The 17,300-nt window shown below is 43.3% G+C and overlaps 1 protein-coding gene across 1 annotated transcript in view; it reads left to right on the top strand.

The window, feature by feature from the left end:
• ADCY8 (adenylate cyclase 8) overlaps positions 1 to 17,300 on the top strand; it is a 199,077-nt gene that overhangs the window by 164,873 nt on the left and 16,904 nt on the right. Inside the window, exons 12-13 of the mRNA XM_026659238.1 lie at positions 184 to 356; positions 10,727 to 10,808. Coding sequence (XP_026515023.1) covers positions 184 to 356; positions 10,727 to 10,808 — 255 coding nt within the window. The remainder of the gene's footprint in view (positions 1 to 183; positions 357 to 10,726; positions 10,809 to 17,300) is intronic.

Genomic DNA, 17,300 nt, shown 5'->3' with positions numbered 1-17,300 from the left:
CAATTACTAACTATATATACCCCATAAATGTTTAGGCCTAAATTATCGCAGGGATGCTTCAATTTTTGGTGCCCAAATAGGACACGGGGCTGAATTTTCTAAAGTTCTGATCACAATTAGTGGACACTGAAAATTCAGGCCTTCATAAAGTTGAAACTGACCACTCATGCTCTCTGTTTTCAGTATTTTGTCTTTACCGGTGTCCTGGCAATGGTGACCTGTGCAGTGTTTCTTCGTCTCAACTCTGTTCTGAAGTTGGCAGTGCTTCTCATTATGATCGCAATCTATTCTCTACTGACTGAGACCGTTTATGCCTCCCTCTTCCTGCAATACGACAACTTTCATCACAATGGAGAGTAAGTGATAGCAGTTACATTGTTGTTATACTTTTTATGGGCCGGGTTTTGCCACCTTTCCTCACAATGAGTAGTGCCATGCTCCAAAAGGGACTCCTAGTGTGGTAAGGTGCTACTCACCAGGTGTAAGCACAGCCCTGTGTGCACTGTATCCTTGCTTTCATTTCCTGAATAATCATTAATAATTAAGGATTGGATTGTGATCTCCTTACTCATGCTGAATAGTACCTTCCACTTTTAATAGCCCCATCGGAGTCAAAGGAACAACTTCTGGAGTAATATGCTACTCAGTGTGGAAAAGAGGATCACAATCTGGCCCTGAATGAATAATAATAACACTGAGCTCTGATATGGTGCTCTTCAACCGTACATTTCAAAGCGTTTCACAACCGTTAATGAAAGAATCAATATATTCTTGGCTAAGAAACCAACAAGGCATTGAAGTTGGAGTGATAGTCTCAAGTTTATTGGAAATAGTTTCAACTGTCAATAAGTGATCCATATGTTATGGCAACTCAAATAAAAAAGAAAAAGTAAACGCCAGACATTCACCAGGAGTTATAAATAGTAATTAGCAATAAGTGTCAATTAAGAGAAAATGCAAAAATCGTAAGCATAATTTACATATACATATAAAATCTGTCTGTGCATGTAGATTGTACGTAACGTACTTCCCTCAGCTAATATGGTGGAGTAGCAACACCATAGTTAAGGTTGTGCCTGACATCTAATTTTAACGGGGCTGAAAATGTTGTATTAGAAATGAGTTTTGAAAGAAGGGATTGATTTGAAATGCTGAATGTAGTTTGAACTAAGCTATAATGATTCCAGACAACACCATATGTTAAACATTTTTTGAAGTGGCTCGTGTTTTCTTCAGAACCCTTTTTAAAATGTACTAAAGCTGCTTTAGGTATGATGTTAATGTGATCCTTTGCTATCAGTACTTTGGATGCTTGTTAGATAAAAGCCGCAGCATTTTTTGTATGACTACTTTTTAAGGTTCAAAGAGTTAACGTTTAGGGCATCCACAAGACTAATTAACAATGTTAGAGGCATAAGAACTGTGATGTCACAATGACTGAGGGTTTCAGATGACACAGTGTGTCAGACTTACTTGTTACTATGGCACTAGAGGTCTTCAGAAAATGCAATGATAATCCACATTAACACAGTATGCGTGTTTGCTGTACTCTAGTGGCCAGGCCACTTATAGAGGTTTATGCTATTGCCTGTGAGTTAATGGAGCTGGTCCTTTAGGCCCCTGCAGTAGACATGCGTGCTTTTAGATTCAGAGTTCAATCCCTGACGGCCAGGGCAGTCATTATGTGAGGTGGCTCATGCAGGGGTTGTGGACTGTGTACAGTATTCTCAACATGAGCTTCCCAGGGCAGATGGAATGTGTTAATCACACAAACACAAGTGTGACTTTATAGCCCCCTTGAGTGGTTAGATCATGTGTAATAATACCCATAAGTCAGATCATCTGCAAGGACTGAACTTGGGAACTAGTAGATCGAAAGCCTGAAGCTGCTGCTGCTTGAGCTAAATGGACTATATCCATTAGCTCACACGTAGGAGCAGACTTGTGAGCCTCTACAGAGCCCTTCAGGGTGAGGCTTTCTCTTGCTGTTCAGTTATTTTCTTTGGGGCTTGTAGGAGCTACTATAATATAAATAATACTGATAATAAGCTACAAGCATCAAATGTCATGGTGATATATTTAAGCATGATCTTCTTTCTCTGAGCTACCTGCTGATGGCTAATTTACTCAGTCAGTTACCTTTCATTCATGCCATGTGTTGCTATTTTCTGTCCTGTGCCAGGAATATAATGGCATGTCATTAAACATTAAGGGACCAAAGGGCCTTAGAAACACAAAAAATTTACCCTGAGTCGTCTCAGTTCTAGACAAGTCAGTACCTCTTTGCTGCAGGAAACATCTCATTAACTAGCAATAGAAGAAGATGCACGAATAGAACAAGGCAGGCTTAATATAGGTCTCATAAATGAAAAAAATAAAGCTGTAGCTGTTTTAGTGTGTAGAACCTTCCCATTTCAAATCTCAAATGAGTGGTATTGTGATTCTCTAATATTCTGTGCAACTCTCTGGCCATATGAACCGCCTGTAGTATATGTGTGTGCTCATACGCACCAAGAGCTAAAATATTTCCTTTGAACCATGCCCATGTAGCCCACGTTTGGCCCTGAGGGGAAGGAAAACTCTCCTCAAAGTACTCCACAACTGCTACTGTAACTTTAAAGCTGCCAAAGCCTCCATTCTTGCTCTGTCCTTGCCCCATGGGGACAAAAACAGGTGGATTTGCAGTCTCCCCACTGGCCCTTCCTCAGCCAGCCCTCCAAGACACAGGGGATGTGCACCTCCTACTCCTGAGGGAATTCTGTGCCAAAAAAATTAAAAATTCTGCACACAATATTTTAAAATTCTGCAAATTTTATTTGTCAATAAATAAATGAGAAGGCTCCAGCATGGCAGTGAGGAGCACAGGTGACTGGCTTCACAGAGGTGGGAGATCACCCTGCAGTCCCTCCACCCCAGGACACGGACTTGGCCATGAGGCTGCACTCAATCCTGACACAGTGCAAGGGCTGGGCCTGCCCCAGAGATCCCTGTCCCAGGGAAGGAGAAGGGATCTCCCACCTCTGTGCAGCCAATTTTGCAGAATTTCTAATTTTTTTGGCACAGAATTTTCTCAGGAATAGGACTTCCAAATCCCCACATTTGAACCATCTCTAAAAATTACCTACTGTAGTCTTTGATACCCAACATTAATGTGTAGATGAAACAGCTGAATTCCCATCAATTACCATGGAGCCATCATTTCACCCTTATCTCTGGATCTTTCAGGGCTAGAAGGAAGTGTTGTATATCTCACTGGAAAGCTTATTCCACTGCTTCTGGGGCCCTGCTTCCCAAAAGAAATGCAGCTTAATTGCAAGGAGTGCTTCTTGGGGTTCCTATGTATCTGAGGGTAGGTGTACACTTAAAACACTACAGCGGCCCAGCTGGGCCACTGTAGCACTTCAGTGAAAACGCTACTATCCCGACGGGAGAGCTTATCCCATCAGCGGAGTTAATCCACCCCCACGAGAGGCAGTAGATATGTCAACAGGAGAAGCGCTCCTGTCAACATAGCGTTGTCTATTCCGGGGGGTAGGTCAGTATAACTGCATCGCTCACGGATGTGGATTTTTCACACCCCTGAGCGACATAGTTAAACCGATCATAGAATCATAGAATATCAGGGTTGGAAGGGACCTCAGGAGGTCATCTAGTCCAACCCCCTGCTCAAAGCAGGACCAATTCCCAACTAAATCATCCCAGCCAGGGCTTTGTCAAGCTGGGCCTTAAAAACCTCCAAAGAAGGAGACTCCACCACCTCCCTAGGTAACGCATTCCAGTGCTTCACCATCCTCCTAGTGAAAAAGTTTTTCCTAATATCCAACCTAGACCTCCCCCACTGCAACTTGAGACCATTGCCCCTTGTTCTGTCATCTGCCACCACTGAGAACAGTCGCGCTCCATCCTCTTTGGAACCCCCCCTCAGGTAGTTGAAAGCAGCTATCAAATCCCCCCTCCTTGTTCTCTTCTGCAGACTAAACAATCCCAGTTCCCTCAGCCTCTCCTCATAAGTCATGTGCTCCAGACCCCTAATCATTTTTGTTGCCCTCCGCTGGACTCTTTCCAATTTTTCCACATCCTTCTTGTAGTGTGGGGCCCAAAACTGGACACAGTATTCCAGATGAGGCCTCACCAATGTCGAATAAAGGGGAACGATCACGTTCCTCAATCTGCTGGCAATGCCCCTACTTATACAGCCCAAAATGCCGTTAGCCTTCTTGGCAACAAGAGCACACTGTTGACTCATATCCATCTTCTCGTCCACTGTGACCCCTAGGTCCTTTTCTGCAGAACTGCTACCCAGCCATTCGGTCCCTAGTCTGTAGCAGTGCATGGGATTCTTCCGTCCTAAGTGCAGGACTCTGCACTTGTCCTTGTTGAACCTCATCAGGTTTTTTTTGGCCCAATCCTCTAATTTGTCTAGGTCCCTCTGTATCCGATCCCTACCCTCTAGTGTATCTACAACGCCTCCCAGTTTAGTGTCATCTGCAAACTTGCTGAGAGTGCAGTCCACACCATCCTCCAGATCATTAATGAAGATATTGAAGAAAACCGGCCCCAGGACCGACCCTTGGGGCACTCCGCTTGAAACCGGCTACCAACTAGACATGGAGCCATTGATCACTACCCGTTGAGCCCGACGATCTAGCCAGCTTTCTATCCACCTTACAGTCCATTCATCCAGCCCATACTTCTTTAACTTGGCGGCAAGAATACTGTGGGAGACCGTATCAAAAGCTTTGCTAAAGTCAAGGAATAACACATTCACTGCTTTCCCCTCATCCACAGAGCCAGTTATCTCATCATAGAAGGCAATTAGGTTAGTCAGGCATGACTTGCCCTTGATGAATCCATGCTGACTGTTCCTGATCACTTTCCTCTCCTCTAAGTGTTTCATAATTGATTCCTTGAGGACCTGTTCCTTGCTTTTTCCAGAGACTGAGGTGAGGCTGACTGGCCTGTAGTTCCCCGGATCCTCCTTCTTCCCTTTTTTAAAGATGGGCACTACATTAGCCTTTTTCCAGTCATCCGGGACCTCCCCCGATCGCCATGAGTTTTCAAAAATAATGGCTAATGGCTCTGCAATCTCATCCGCCAACTCCTTTAGCACCCTGGGATGCAGTGCATCCGGCCCCATGGACTTGTGCTCGTCCAGTTTTTCTAAATAGTCCCGAACCACTTCTTTCTCCACAGAGGGCTGGTCACCTCCTCCCCATGCTGTGCTGCCCAGTGCAGCAGTCTGGGAGCTGACCTTATTCGTGAAGACAGAGGCAAAAAAAGCATTGAGTACATTAGCTTTTTCCACATCCTCTGTCACTAGGTTGCCTCCCTCATTCAGTAAGGGGCCCACACTTTCCTTGACTTTCTTCTTGTTGCTAACATACCTGAAGAAACCCTTCTTGTTACTCTTAACATCTCTTGCTAGCTGCAACTCCAAGTGTGATTTGGCCTTCCTGATTTCACTCCTGCATGCCTGAGCAATATTTTTATACTCCTCCCTGGTCATTTGTCCAATCTTCCACTTCTTGTAAGCTTCTTTTTTGCGTTTAAGATCAGCAAGGATTTCACTGTTTAGCCAAGCTGGTCGCCTGCCATATTTACTATTCTTTCTACACATCGGGATGGTTTGTTCCTGCAACCGCAATAAGGATTCTTTAAAATACAGCCAGCTCTCCTGGACCCCTTTGGCCTTCATATTATTCTCCCAGGGGATCTTGCCCATCTGTTCCCTGAGGGAGTCAAAGTCTGCTTTTCTGAAGTCCAGGGTCCGTATTCTGCTGCTCTCCTTTCTTCCTTGTGTCAGGATCCTGAACTCGACCATCTCATGGTCACTGCCTCCCAGGTTCCCATCCACTTTTGCTTCCCCTACTAATTCTTCCCTGTTTGTGAGCAGCAGGTCAAAAAAAGCTCTGCCCCTAGTTGGTTCCTCCAGCACTTGCACCAGGAAATTGTCCCCTACACTTTCCAAAAACTTCCTGGATTGTCTGTGCACCGCTGTATTCCTCTCCCAGCAGATATCAGGGTGATTAAAGTCTCCCATGAGAACCAGGGCCTGCGATCTAGCAACTTCTGCTAGTTGCCAGAAGAAAGCCTCGTCCACCTCATCCCCTTGGTCTGGTGGTCTATAGCAGACTCCGACCACGACATCACCCTTGTTGCTCACACTTCTCAACTTTATCCAGAGACTCTCAGGTTTTTCTGCAGTTTCATACCGGAGCTCTGAGCAGTCATACTCCTCTCTTACATACAACGCAACTCCCCCACCTTTTCTGCCCTGCCTGGCCTTCCTGAACAGTTTATATCCATCCATGACAGTACTCCAGTCATGTGAGTTATCCCACCAAGTCTCTGTTATTCCAATCGCATCATAGTTCCCTGACTGTGCCAGGACTTCCAGTTCTCCCTGCTTGTTTCCCAGGCTTCTTGCATTTGTGTATAGGCACTTAAGATAACTCATTGATCGTCCCTCTTTCTCAGTATGAGACAAGAGTCCTCCCCTCTTGCTCTCTCCTGCTTGTGCTTCCTCCCAGGATCCCATTTCCCCACTTACCTCAGGGCTTTGGTCTCCTTCCCCCAGTGAACCTAGTTTAAAGCCCTCCTCACTAGGTTAGCCAGCCTGCTGGCGAAGATGCTCTTCCCTCTCTTCGTTAGGTGAAGCCCGTCTCTGCCTAGCACTCCTTCTCCTTGGAACATCATCCCATGGTCGAAGAATCAAAAGCCTTCTCTCCGACACCACCTGCGTAGCCATTCATTGACTTCCACGATTCGACGGTCTCTAGCCAGGCCTTTTCCTTGCACAGGGTGGATGGACGAGAACACCACTTGCGCCTCAAACTCCTTTATCCTTCTTCCCAGAGCCACGTAGTCTGCAGTGATCTGCTCAAGGTCATTCTTGGCAGTATCATTGGTGCCCACGTGGAGAAGCAGGAAGGGGTAGCGATCCGAGGGCTTGATGAGTCTCGGCAGTCTCTCCATCACATCGTGTATCCTAGCTCCTGGCAAGCAGCAGACCTCTCGGTTTTCCCGGTCGGGGCGGCAGATAGATGACTCAGTCCCCCTGAGGAGGGAGTCCCCGACCACCACCACCCTCCTCCTCCTCTTGGGAATGGTGGTCGTGGAACCCCCATCCCTAGGACAGTGCATCTTTTGCCTTCCAATCGGTGGAGTCTCCTTCTGCTCCCTTCCCTCAGATGGGTCATCTAGTCCACTCTCCGCATTAATACCCGTAGAGAGAACATGGAAACGATTGCTCACCTGTATCTCCATTGCTGGTACATGGACGCTCCTCTTTCTCCTTCTGGAGGTCACATGCTGCCAAACTTCTTCACCATCCTTCTGTCCCTGCTGCGGCTGCTCTGAATCTTCAGAACATTGTGGCCGTAGAAGCATCTCCTGACGTCTGTCCAGGAAATCTTCATTTTCCCTTATGCAACGCAGAGTCGATACTCGTTTCTCCAGACCTCGAACCTTCTCTTCCAATATGGAGACCAGCTTGCACTTTGTACGGACAAAGTCGCTTCTGTCCTGTGGAAGAAAGACAAACATGGCACAACCTGTGCAGGTTACAACAGCTGATCGCTCACCTTCCATATCACCTTCACCTTCCATATCACCTTCCTCTTAAGAGCTTCCTCAGCTGTTGCAGGAACTACTCAGAGAAACCTGCAGATGAAAGCCTCAGTGAGCTCTCCCCAGGCAAACTCCCTCTGTTAGCCTCTGCTGTTCGCCGCTCAGCTGGTTCGCTGCTGACTGCCCTTATATACCAGTCAGGCCCACTCAAGGCCCACCTGGAACAAAGCACTCCCAATTCACACTTTTCAAACAAACAAGCAAGCAGTCAAGCACACGGTCAAACTGACAAACTGTCCCAGCAACAGACACTCAGATACTCACCAACACAGCCCCCCTAATGCAGCACTTAGCGTACCTCCTGATGTAAGTTTATAGTGTAGACCGGGCCTAAGTGCCACTTGAGCACTCATAAAGTGATAGAATTGCCAGCGATGATGCACATTTTTGACTAGTCCTGGGCCAAATCCAGAGAATTCCACATTTTAATTTTTCTTCAGATATCTTTGTGTTTTCAGAGAAAATAGTCATATATCCAAATCAATTTAGCACAGATGTACTTGCACTACAAAGATATTTATCAGCTTACATTACCTTCAGCTACAGTGACATGTACAGTGTGCCCGTTGGTTTATTGTTATGTATTAGAGAATTGTCTTTGTTCATAGCCAGTCTTGGATTGTTAGGAAAAAAATCTAGTAGAAAAATATGTACAAATGCTATTATTAATATAAATCATCTGATACTTAAAAAAGAGGTCAGGTTGATTGGGACTTAACAGTGAGTGTTACTATTAGAAACCAGTTTTCCTGACAATCTTGAGGCACCATGAATGACAGTGAGAAGATACCAATTGTTACAGGGCAGTGGTTGCTAAAAGGCATATTTAAGGAGATGCTTACACTTACAAAAAGGCAGTATATTCTAAACATACTAAAAATATACTAGTTTTCCATCAAGAAATATTATCAGATGGATTTTCATGGGATGACTTCAGTTTGTTGATAATATGAGTTTTGGGCCAAACTGATGAATAGTATGTTGAGGTTAAAAAAAAAACTTATTATATTGAACCATGTAACCATTGTTTTATAACACTGTGACATAAGAGAGAGTGATCTAGGTACCTGTTGCAATTCTAAAATTACCATAGAATAGACTGACAGGCAGGTAGATAGATATGATTAAGTTATCTGTTATCAACAAAATATCCAACAATTTTAGCTCTCTTTTCTATTTAGAAATCATTTCCAAACACAGCTGATTTTTGCAAATCTAGTTGTAATTGCTCAATTAGAGCAAAATGTGTTTGTATAAGTTATGAGTTGCTCATAAACCGTTCATTTTATCCATCCTGCTATTTGTTATTCATGGTTTCTGATTGTTCATCTTAGTCAAACGATATTGTTTCCAGTCTCGACAGGAGGATTTAAAACATCAGGAGAATAAGAAATTATTAATGGTGTCTGCTTTTATTCATACACAAATACCTTTCTTCACTTTTAACTGTGACATTTCCCAGATATTTGGGTGAACAAAGCCTATTTATGTGAATATTCATTGATAGTGATTAAAAAGGGCCTCAGCATAATCTAACCAAACAGCCACTTGGAATTCAAATGAGAGGTACGAATAAATTGTCTGACTTGCCCCAGATGTCTGGAAATCACTTGCAAAGCCAGGAATAGAACCCAGTAGTCCTGACTTTATCTTCTACTCAAATCACTCTCTCAGCTGGATCTAGTAAACAATGTTTTTGTAGTATTTCACCAAGTCAGGTCAGGAGAATCATTAGAAGTAGAAGACAAAGTCCAAACTACTGGGTTCTATTCCAGGCTTTGCAAGTGACTTCCAGACACCTAGGGCAAGTCACATAATTTATTTGTGCCTCTCCTTACCCAGCTGTAGAATGGACAGAATACTGATCTACCTCAAAAGGGTGTTGGGAGGCTTTGTCGATGTGTGTAAAATGTTTTGAAGTCCTTGAATGAAAGGTGCTAGGCACATGCAAAATATTGTAACGGCTGAAGTTAGGATTGTAGGTCATAATCCCAGACATAGGGTCAGATTCTCTCCACTCTTCCAGACCCTTTGCACTGCTCCACCAGCAAAAAGATGCTGGTTGTATCTGGCCAGCTGAGAATTCCTTCATTGAAAGGAGGTCTTAGGGCTGGTCTTCACTACCCGCCCGGATCGGCGGTAGAAAAATCGATCTCTCGGGGATCGATTTATCGCGTCTCGTCGGGACGCGATAATCGATCCCCGAATCGACACGTGTACTCCACCAGCCCAGGTAGGAGTAAGCGCCGTCGACGGGGGAAGCCGCGGTGGTCGATTTGCTGCCGTCCTCACAGCTGGGTAAGTCGGATCAGATACGTCGAATTCAGCTACGCTATTCCCGTAGCTGAATTTGCGTATCTGAAATCGATCCCCCCCCCCATAGTGTAGACGTAGCCTCAGCTGGCCTAAAGCCAGCATAGCCAGTTCCTACCCTGTGTACTGTCCCCTGGTCCTAGCACAGAGGGCATGCTGGGAGCCAAAGGAGGTTTCTAGGGATGCATCAGGAGTGTACTGTGCTCGTCCCAGCTTGTGTAATGGACCCTTTGGGGCCACTAAGCTGCTCTAAACTCCAGCAGGACCAGGGCAAAGCAAACTAGAGACTCATATAGCCATAACACACTTTGTGATAGGCCCCCTTCTTCATTGCCAAGTGGGTTTTGGTGCTGCAGATCATCCTGGCCCATAGCTCTGAAGCCTGGATTGGGAGAGGACTGCAGTGTGCATACCTCATTTAAGGATATATTTAATCATGTCAGTTCTGTTCATTGCGTACCGCTGCCACTGGGATCACAACCACAAAGAGAGTGACTGATGCATGGCTTCTCTGTCACGGTTGGAAGGGAAGGATTAGCATCTCCTGATTGCTATTGGAGGCCTCGCTTTAATCATTCAACACATTGGTTATTAGACAGTGAACATTTTAATTACGGTCTTGTGCTGTTGAATTAATTATTATTGGTTATATTTTTAGATGCCAAGGTTTTTCACAACAAACTGTAGAAAAGCACGTAGGTTACCAAATTAAAGCCCTCCCTGATTAAAATAAAACACTGACCGATCAATAATAATGTTTTTCTTTGGGTTTTTTTCTTTCCAGAACCGATTTCCTGGGCACAAAGGAGGCGTCCTTGCTACTGATGGCAATGTTCCTCTTAGCCGTATTTTATCATGGTCAACAGGTAAAGCAAACATTTACTGTAACTGCTCACTTTACAAACTAGAATTGCAGGATGCAGCAATAATTACTTTCAAAATACCAGCTGTCATTTGAAGCAAATATTTTTATCCACTTGAGTATATGACCTTTAATAATGTAATGTCAAATAAGCCATAGAAAAGACTGATTAAAGAAGGCTCACATCCAACCCGGTGCAGTTTTAGTGATTCTTAAGAGCAGCATGCACTAGTACATTCAATGCTATGCATGCACTGCATAATGGAGAGAGGCCAAATGTGCAATCGTCTGTGTATCTTGGGTACTTATATGGCTCCCGTAGCCATAGCATTGAAGTGTCTCATCATCTTTGATGTATTCATCCTCATCACACCCCTGTGAGACAGGGAAGTGCTGTTAGCCTCAATTTACAGATAGGAAAGGGAGCCATAGAGAGGCCAAGTAACGGGGACTTGAGTGCAGAACTCCCACATCCCAGGTGAGTGCCCTAACCACTGGGCCAGACTTCCTACCTAGGATGCCTCTGAAATTGAGAGTTATGGTTAAGGTGGGACCAGGATCTGAACCCATCTGTGCTTCTGGATTTGTAAACGTAAAACCTCATTGAAGTTGTTGCAAAACCAATCCAGGGTGGTGTCAGTCTCTAATGAAGCCTAAATGCCTCAGGCTTATACAGTAGGAATGTTAAGATCTAACCCTTGGCAGTCCTAGACCAGTGGGGGGAAACCCCCTTTGGCTTGTTATATGTGATATACCTATCTCATAGAACTGGAACAGACCCTGAAAGGTCATTGAGTCCAGCCCCCTGCCTTCACTAGCAGGACCAAGTACTGATTTTTGCTCTGATCCTTAAGTGGCCCCCCCAAAATTTGAACTCACAACCCTGGGTTTAGCAGGCCAATGCTCAAACCACTGAGCTATCCCACCCCTCATCAGCTGAAGTTTTTTTCTGAGTAATCACTGAAGGATCAAGCCCTTAGAACACCCCAAGTCGTGCAGGGTTAACTTGTGGCCTCGAGCCACAGTGCTGCATTCGAGCAATGTGAAGGAACAGCACTCCCGGGGAGGGAGGGTGGCATTTGGAGTCATTCTGCTTCAGGAAGATGCAATGCCTCCTGGAGCTCCCTGGTTGGGCTGGTGGGGGGAAGGGTAATTTGCTACAGCCCTTTAGGGGATGCAGCATACTCCCCTCTGCCGTCTGGGAGGAGAGGAGATCATGGGGAAGGCATGGCTCTGTATGTTCTTAATCTCTTTCCAGGGAGTTGTTCCTAGGGACAAACCACTTGGCAGCAGCGCTTGTGCTCTCACAAATGCAGGGCCTGTGATTCAGACCAGCCCTTACACAGACTAGGATTTGGACAATAACGTAGAGTTACTTTCACTGACTACACTAAGATGTAAATTTGGCCCTGACTTGCACCTTATTGCAACAAGCGAATGGATTGCACATTGTAAATCAGGGCAGAACATGGCCCTAGATGTTTTTAAATCACTTCTTATTTCTGGAGATCTTGACGTTTATTCATAGAAAAAGTAGCATGTGATCATGTAATTAAATACAGTATCATAATGTATGTGCACAAGAGGGCCGAATTAAGGTTGCATGGGAAATGCTCATGTTGGCATTTCCTAACTTTTAAAGTGCTTGAGTTTGCAATCTTAATGTTCTTTCAATATAGTTTGTTTGTATGTAATTTCCCAGTTTTAAAAAAAAAAAACGGAAATTCCACTACATGGTATCATATTGACACCCATGTGGGGTATCAGCGGGGCTGGAACCTTTAGATCCACCACAGAGATCTCTGCCACTTGAGCTAATGGAGTAACTGATAGCATTAGTAGCTTGTCATCCTCTATGGGGACTTGCTGTAGAAGGGGATGAGAAGCACACTTTGCCAGTAGTTTAATAAATACTTACTGAGAAATGGTGGGATTTAGGAATCTTGGGTTCCATTCCAGGCTCTGTGGGGGGAGTGTTCTCTAATGGGCAGAGACTCTTCTGTATATTTCCCCCAAGCTTTGACCCCTTCTGCTCCATCCTGTCCAACCTGTCCCTGTCCTAATTCACACTGCTGACACAAAGGCCACCCCCTGCCAATTTTCAAGACCCTGCTCCAAACATAGGCATGCACTAAAACTTTCAAAAATGGTTGCCCACATTTTTTTTTTAACATTGACAAAATGTATTTTTCCCTAGCCTCAGTCTCAGAAATGGATACATGATTCGGGCTGAAATTTTCCAAAAAAACCCAAAACACCCTGATGCAGAGACCTGGCATGAAAAATTTCAGTCAAAACAGCTATAGTTTGGCAAAGTTATAAGCAGCTGAAAACAGGGTCTTATAATGGGCAGCATCAGGCAACATTAATAGTATCCTGCTTATAATATGCCACTGTGTCACCTTGTGTTCCTTGCTGCCTCCTAATTTCAGCTTCCACTCACCTCAGCAATATACTGAAAGCATGTAAAAGTCGAAGAAAGAGCCCAGCTCTCCAGAAATAGATATATAAAAATAAGGAAATCACTATGGAAACATGGAAATAATGGGGGTTTGCAAGAAAGGGGGTTGAAATAATTGTAAATGCTTTTGTGTTGGGTTTTTTGTTTGTTTTTCAAATTACATAGTATTGAATGGTGTGGAGTAGAAAGAACGTCTTAGAAGTGGATGAAACAGAACATTAAAAGCGCCTCAAAGAAGAACATAAAACAGATTCTCGTATTTATATATAAAATAAAAACCTTTAAAGTGTAACAAAAAGCAAAAAATCCTCAAATATGCTAAATAAAAATCACAACTGTCTGATTCTTCATGCTGCTACTCCAGTATGATGTTGCAGCAAAGACACTGATTTCAGCATGCATTGGTATAAAACTGGAGTGATATGATGAAAGAACCAGGCTCAGAATATTTTAGGGACGGTGGGAAATGCTGGGAAGTGATTGATTTAATATGTCCAAAGGGAGAAGATGAATGTAGGAAACAAGTTCAGGAAATGAAAAGGATGTAGGATCAGGATTTTAGTAAGCCATATTGCCAAGCCATGTATTCCAAAATCATGAGATAAGCTTAAAAATTATGAGATTTTAAAAGTAGTAAATTCTGGGTTCTTTTGATTTGCCTCTGCTCTTGGAGCCTTTCAGGTTCATGTTTTCAAGCTTTTATCTGCAACCATGAGGCTAGAAACTTACTATTTTTTAAATGAAAGCTGAGATGCCAGATAATAACATGAATCCACGTGCTGGAGATTTGTGAAATGCACCACAAAGCACAAGGACTGGGAACACTTAGAGTTTAGCCCTATACAAAAGCAGCCACTTGTGCATTTAATAATGTACCTGCCCAGTGCCCAGGCTGGTTCTACTGGAGGGTGAGCAGGGAGGTCACCCTGAACACCAACTTCCAGGGGACAGCATAACGGCGTGCTGCTTGGCCTAGGGTTGTTCCTGCTAAAACCATTGTATCCAATATCCTATGTTGTCCTATGTTCCATGAAACCTGTTTCATTGCAGCAGCATCTGAAATAGATGCCAGTTTTTTAAAGACAGGGATAAAGCAAACAGATTAGCAACTTTCAAGGGTAAGCATTCTGCAAATCTCCATATGAGCACGGAGTAGGAAATACAGCAGAATTTCATCCTGTAGGACATATGCTGTTCATAAGTTTAGACTGCAGGAGAAAATAATGCCTTTAGCTAAAGCTACCTACCAACAGTCTCTCATCCCTCTCCTCACTCAGCTATGGTAGAATAGGCTGAGGCATGCTGTTCTAGGAAGATTTATTAAACAGGAGATTTGTGTTAAACAAATGTGAATGTTTTCCATTTCAGAATTGTTAGCTGTCTGCTGTTCTTTATGCAGCTTCACAAACTTCATTTCAAGTCCATCCCTAATTTTGCACACACAGGCTTTTAAGTTGCTTTTTCTAGATACAATCGAGACAGAGCAAGGCTGTCTAGTCACGGTGAGAGAATTTCCTAAAGAATCCATCTCTGGTGCAGCCAATAAGTCTGGAAAAATCAGTCACGCTAAACCCCTAATTAAAAATAGTTCCCTTAGCAATATATGGTATCAACATAAATCAAATATTTCCATACCAGGAACCCAATTTAACACGAAAACAAGCATTCTTAGCCTGAAAATTATATTCTAAAAGCATTTGACTTACAGCAATATTTTGAAATGACATGTTGTACAGGAAAACTGTTCTGACATTTCAGGCAGTCCCAGTCTTGTGGCTATTCTATATTGAAGTATTTATTTCATTCAAAAATCATATAGCCCAAATTACATAGAACTAGAACATACCTTAAAAACACATCAAAAATAGAACATCACGTACAAGTTCCCCTACAAGAGAAAAATGTTTCTAGACAAAATCCATACGGGGAAATGCTTCTGGGGCCCTAGCTCTCTGGATAGCAGCTAAAGCATCTATTAGACCTAACTTTACCTCTAACACTCTGCCTAAGCAGCTAAAGGGAGGCTTTAATAACTGCAGCCAGGGACCAAACAAGCCACAGCTGAATCAAGTCCCTCTGTTTCTCCACCCCAGATAGGTCTATCAAGAGTCCTTATCAAACTGGCGCCAATTACTCTCTCTGCTTGTTTAGTTCAGAGATGGTTGCTTTAGGCCAGATTTATTCCTTACTGTCAGTGGATTAATTTTACCCTATCTTTCCAGGTAGCTTTTCATGAGTACATTGAGCCTTTCATATATAAATAGAGAGAGAGAGAGAGAGAGAGAGGAAATGCCAAGCCAATAATTGATTCTCACTTAAAGTACACTGCAATATGGCCAGAGTGCAAAATGTGACCAGAGCTCAGCATGCTTATCTTTTAACACAACATATGGCACTTTAAGGTGCTATGAAATACACTGAAAAGAAAGGATTTTCACTAGTCAGGGTGCTGGAAAGCTATACATTTATGACCCACAACACTGGGATAATATTTCAGTTCTGCAGAGCTCTGCATTCTGGCTGGTAGGACTGATTTGCCTAAGTAGCTATTTCTCAACCACAAAATAAACACGATTATCTCAGCTTCTCACCGTCTCTACCTTGTTACTCCATTGGCACTACTCCTCTCCACTGAATTAAACCCAAGGGAGATTAAGTCCACATACTTGCAGTAAAGAGCTTCTTGTAATTTAGTTATATTTATTTTAGAAGCTCTTCCTCTCCACCTGCTTGAGATTCATCAGTGCAGATGGAGGAGAATCCAGCATCCATCCTCAGACCCTTCAGCATCTGAATAACTCTGCATGTGGAGAGGGGCTTCATGGGAGGAGAGGTGAAAGCAGGAGAGAATTTGGGGAATGGAAAAGAATCTTAGGGGAAAGAGAGAAGAAGGAAAATTGAGGGAAGCTTTGAAATTCAATGTAATGTTAAAACTCTCTCTTGTCATTGGAGTACAGGCTAACTCTTCTGGAGACTGATCCATCTCCCATTGAGTCTTTGCACTGAACTGAGTGTGAAGTGGAAGGTCTTGCAAGTGTCGTGAGAGGGGAGAAAGCACATTTGCAAGCACTCTGTCCTTGGAATCTCTTTAGTCCAGCATGTGATTATTTGCTTTTAGGGGAAGCATCCTCAAGAGATGTCCTTACTACACTCCCTCGTCCCAAAAATAAACTAAACTAGAAATACTGAGAAAACTGAGAGTTGAACTCGTTAGCACCTTGTGCTTCCACCATGCATGGTGATTATATATGCATAGAGGCTGGATGGTATCTCCACTCCTAGGGTTTGGGGCTTTTTGGCTTCCCATGCAATAGTCTATTTTCTTTACTCACTAATGAAGGTAGCCACATTTCTAGTAATCACATGGCAACACCAAAAAAACTGATTGGCAGTTATGCAGCCCTTGGAACAATCCTTTCCCATTAACACCACAGTGGGGCCATTCCATTTGTTCACAGACAAAAATAACCTTACATTTTAGATATTTAATAACCCTGTATATACAGACCACTCTCTCCCACAAACTCACATACAGTCAACTCTGGGGTAGAACAGAGCAGACATTTTGTGGCAGGGAGGCATAGAAAAATTATTCCAGCTGAAATAAGAGGGAATTTTAAATAGCGAAAATTAAATTATCCAGATTGGATTTTGGCCTGGATATAAAGGCTAATCACTGATGTGCTGGATTGGGCTTGGAGGAGTCCTATGTTAAAATTCTCCCATTGTTAGTGATTTATTTTTCACAGGTAGTGTGAATACATATATCATTTCAAAGCTCTCATTCTAAACTACAAAATAAAATTTTAATGAAATCTTCCATTATGTGCAATGAGAAATATTCTGCAAATAACGAAATTTCTAAATATTATAGAAGACAATTTCCTAACTCAAAAAGTGTTGCATCCAACCCCGGGGAATTCTATATTAGTCCTCATGTTGACAGATAAAGAAGAACTGATCACAAATCTAAAAAATTGTAGTAGCTTAGATACAAGTGATTATGACTAGATCATGTTTATAACATGCAAATAG

The sequence above is a fragment of the Terrapene carolina genome, unplaced genomic scaffold (genome assembly GCF_002925995.2).
Source record: "Terrapene carolina triunguis isolate 2854851 unplaced genomic scaffold, T_m_triunguis-2.0 Scaffold58, whole genome shotgun sequence".
Taxonomy (NCBI): domain Eukaryota; kingdom Metazoa; phylum Chordata; order Testudines; family Emydidae; genus Terrapene; species Terrapene triunguis.
Note: the sequence above shows the minus strand (reverse complement) of the source record. Positions and strands in the feature narration are given on the sequence as shown.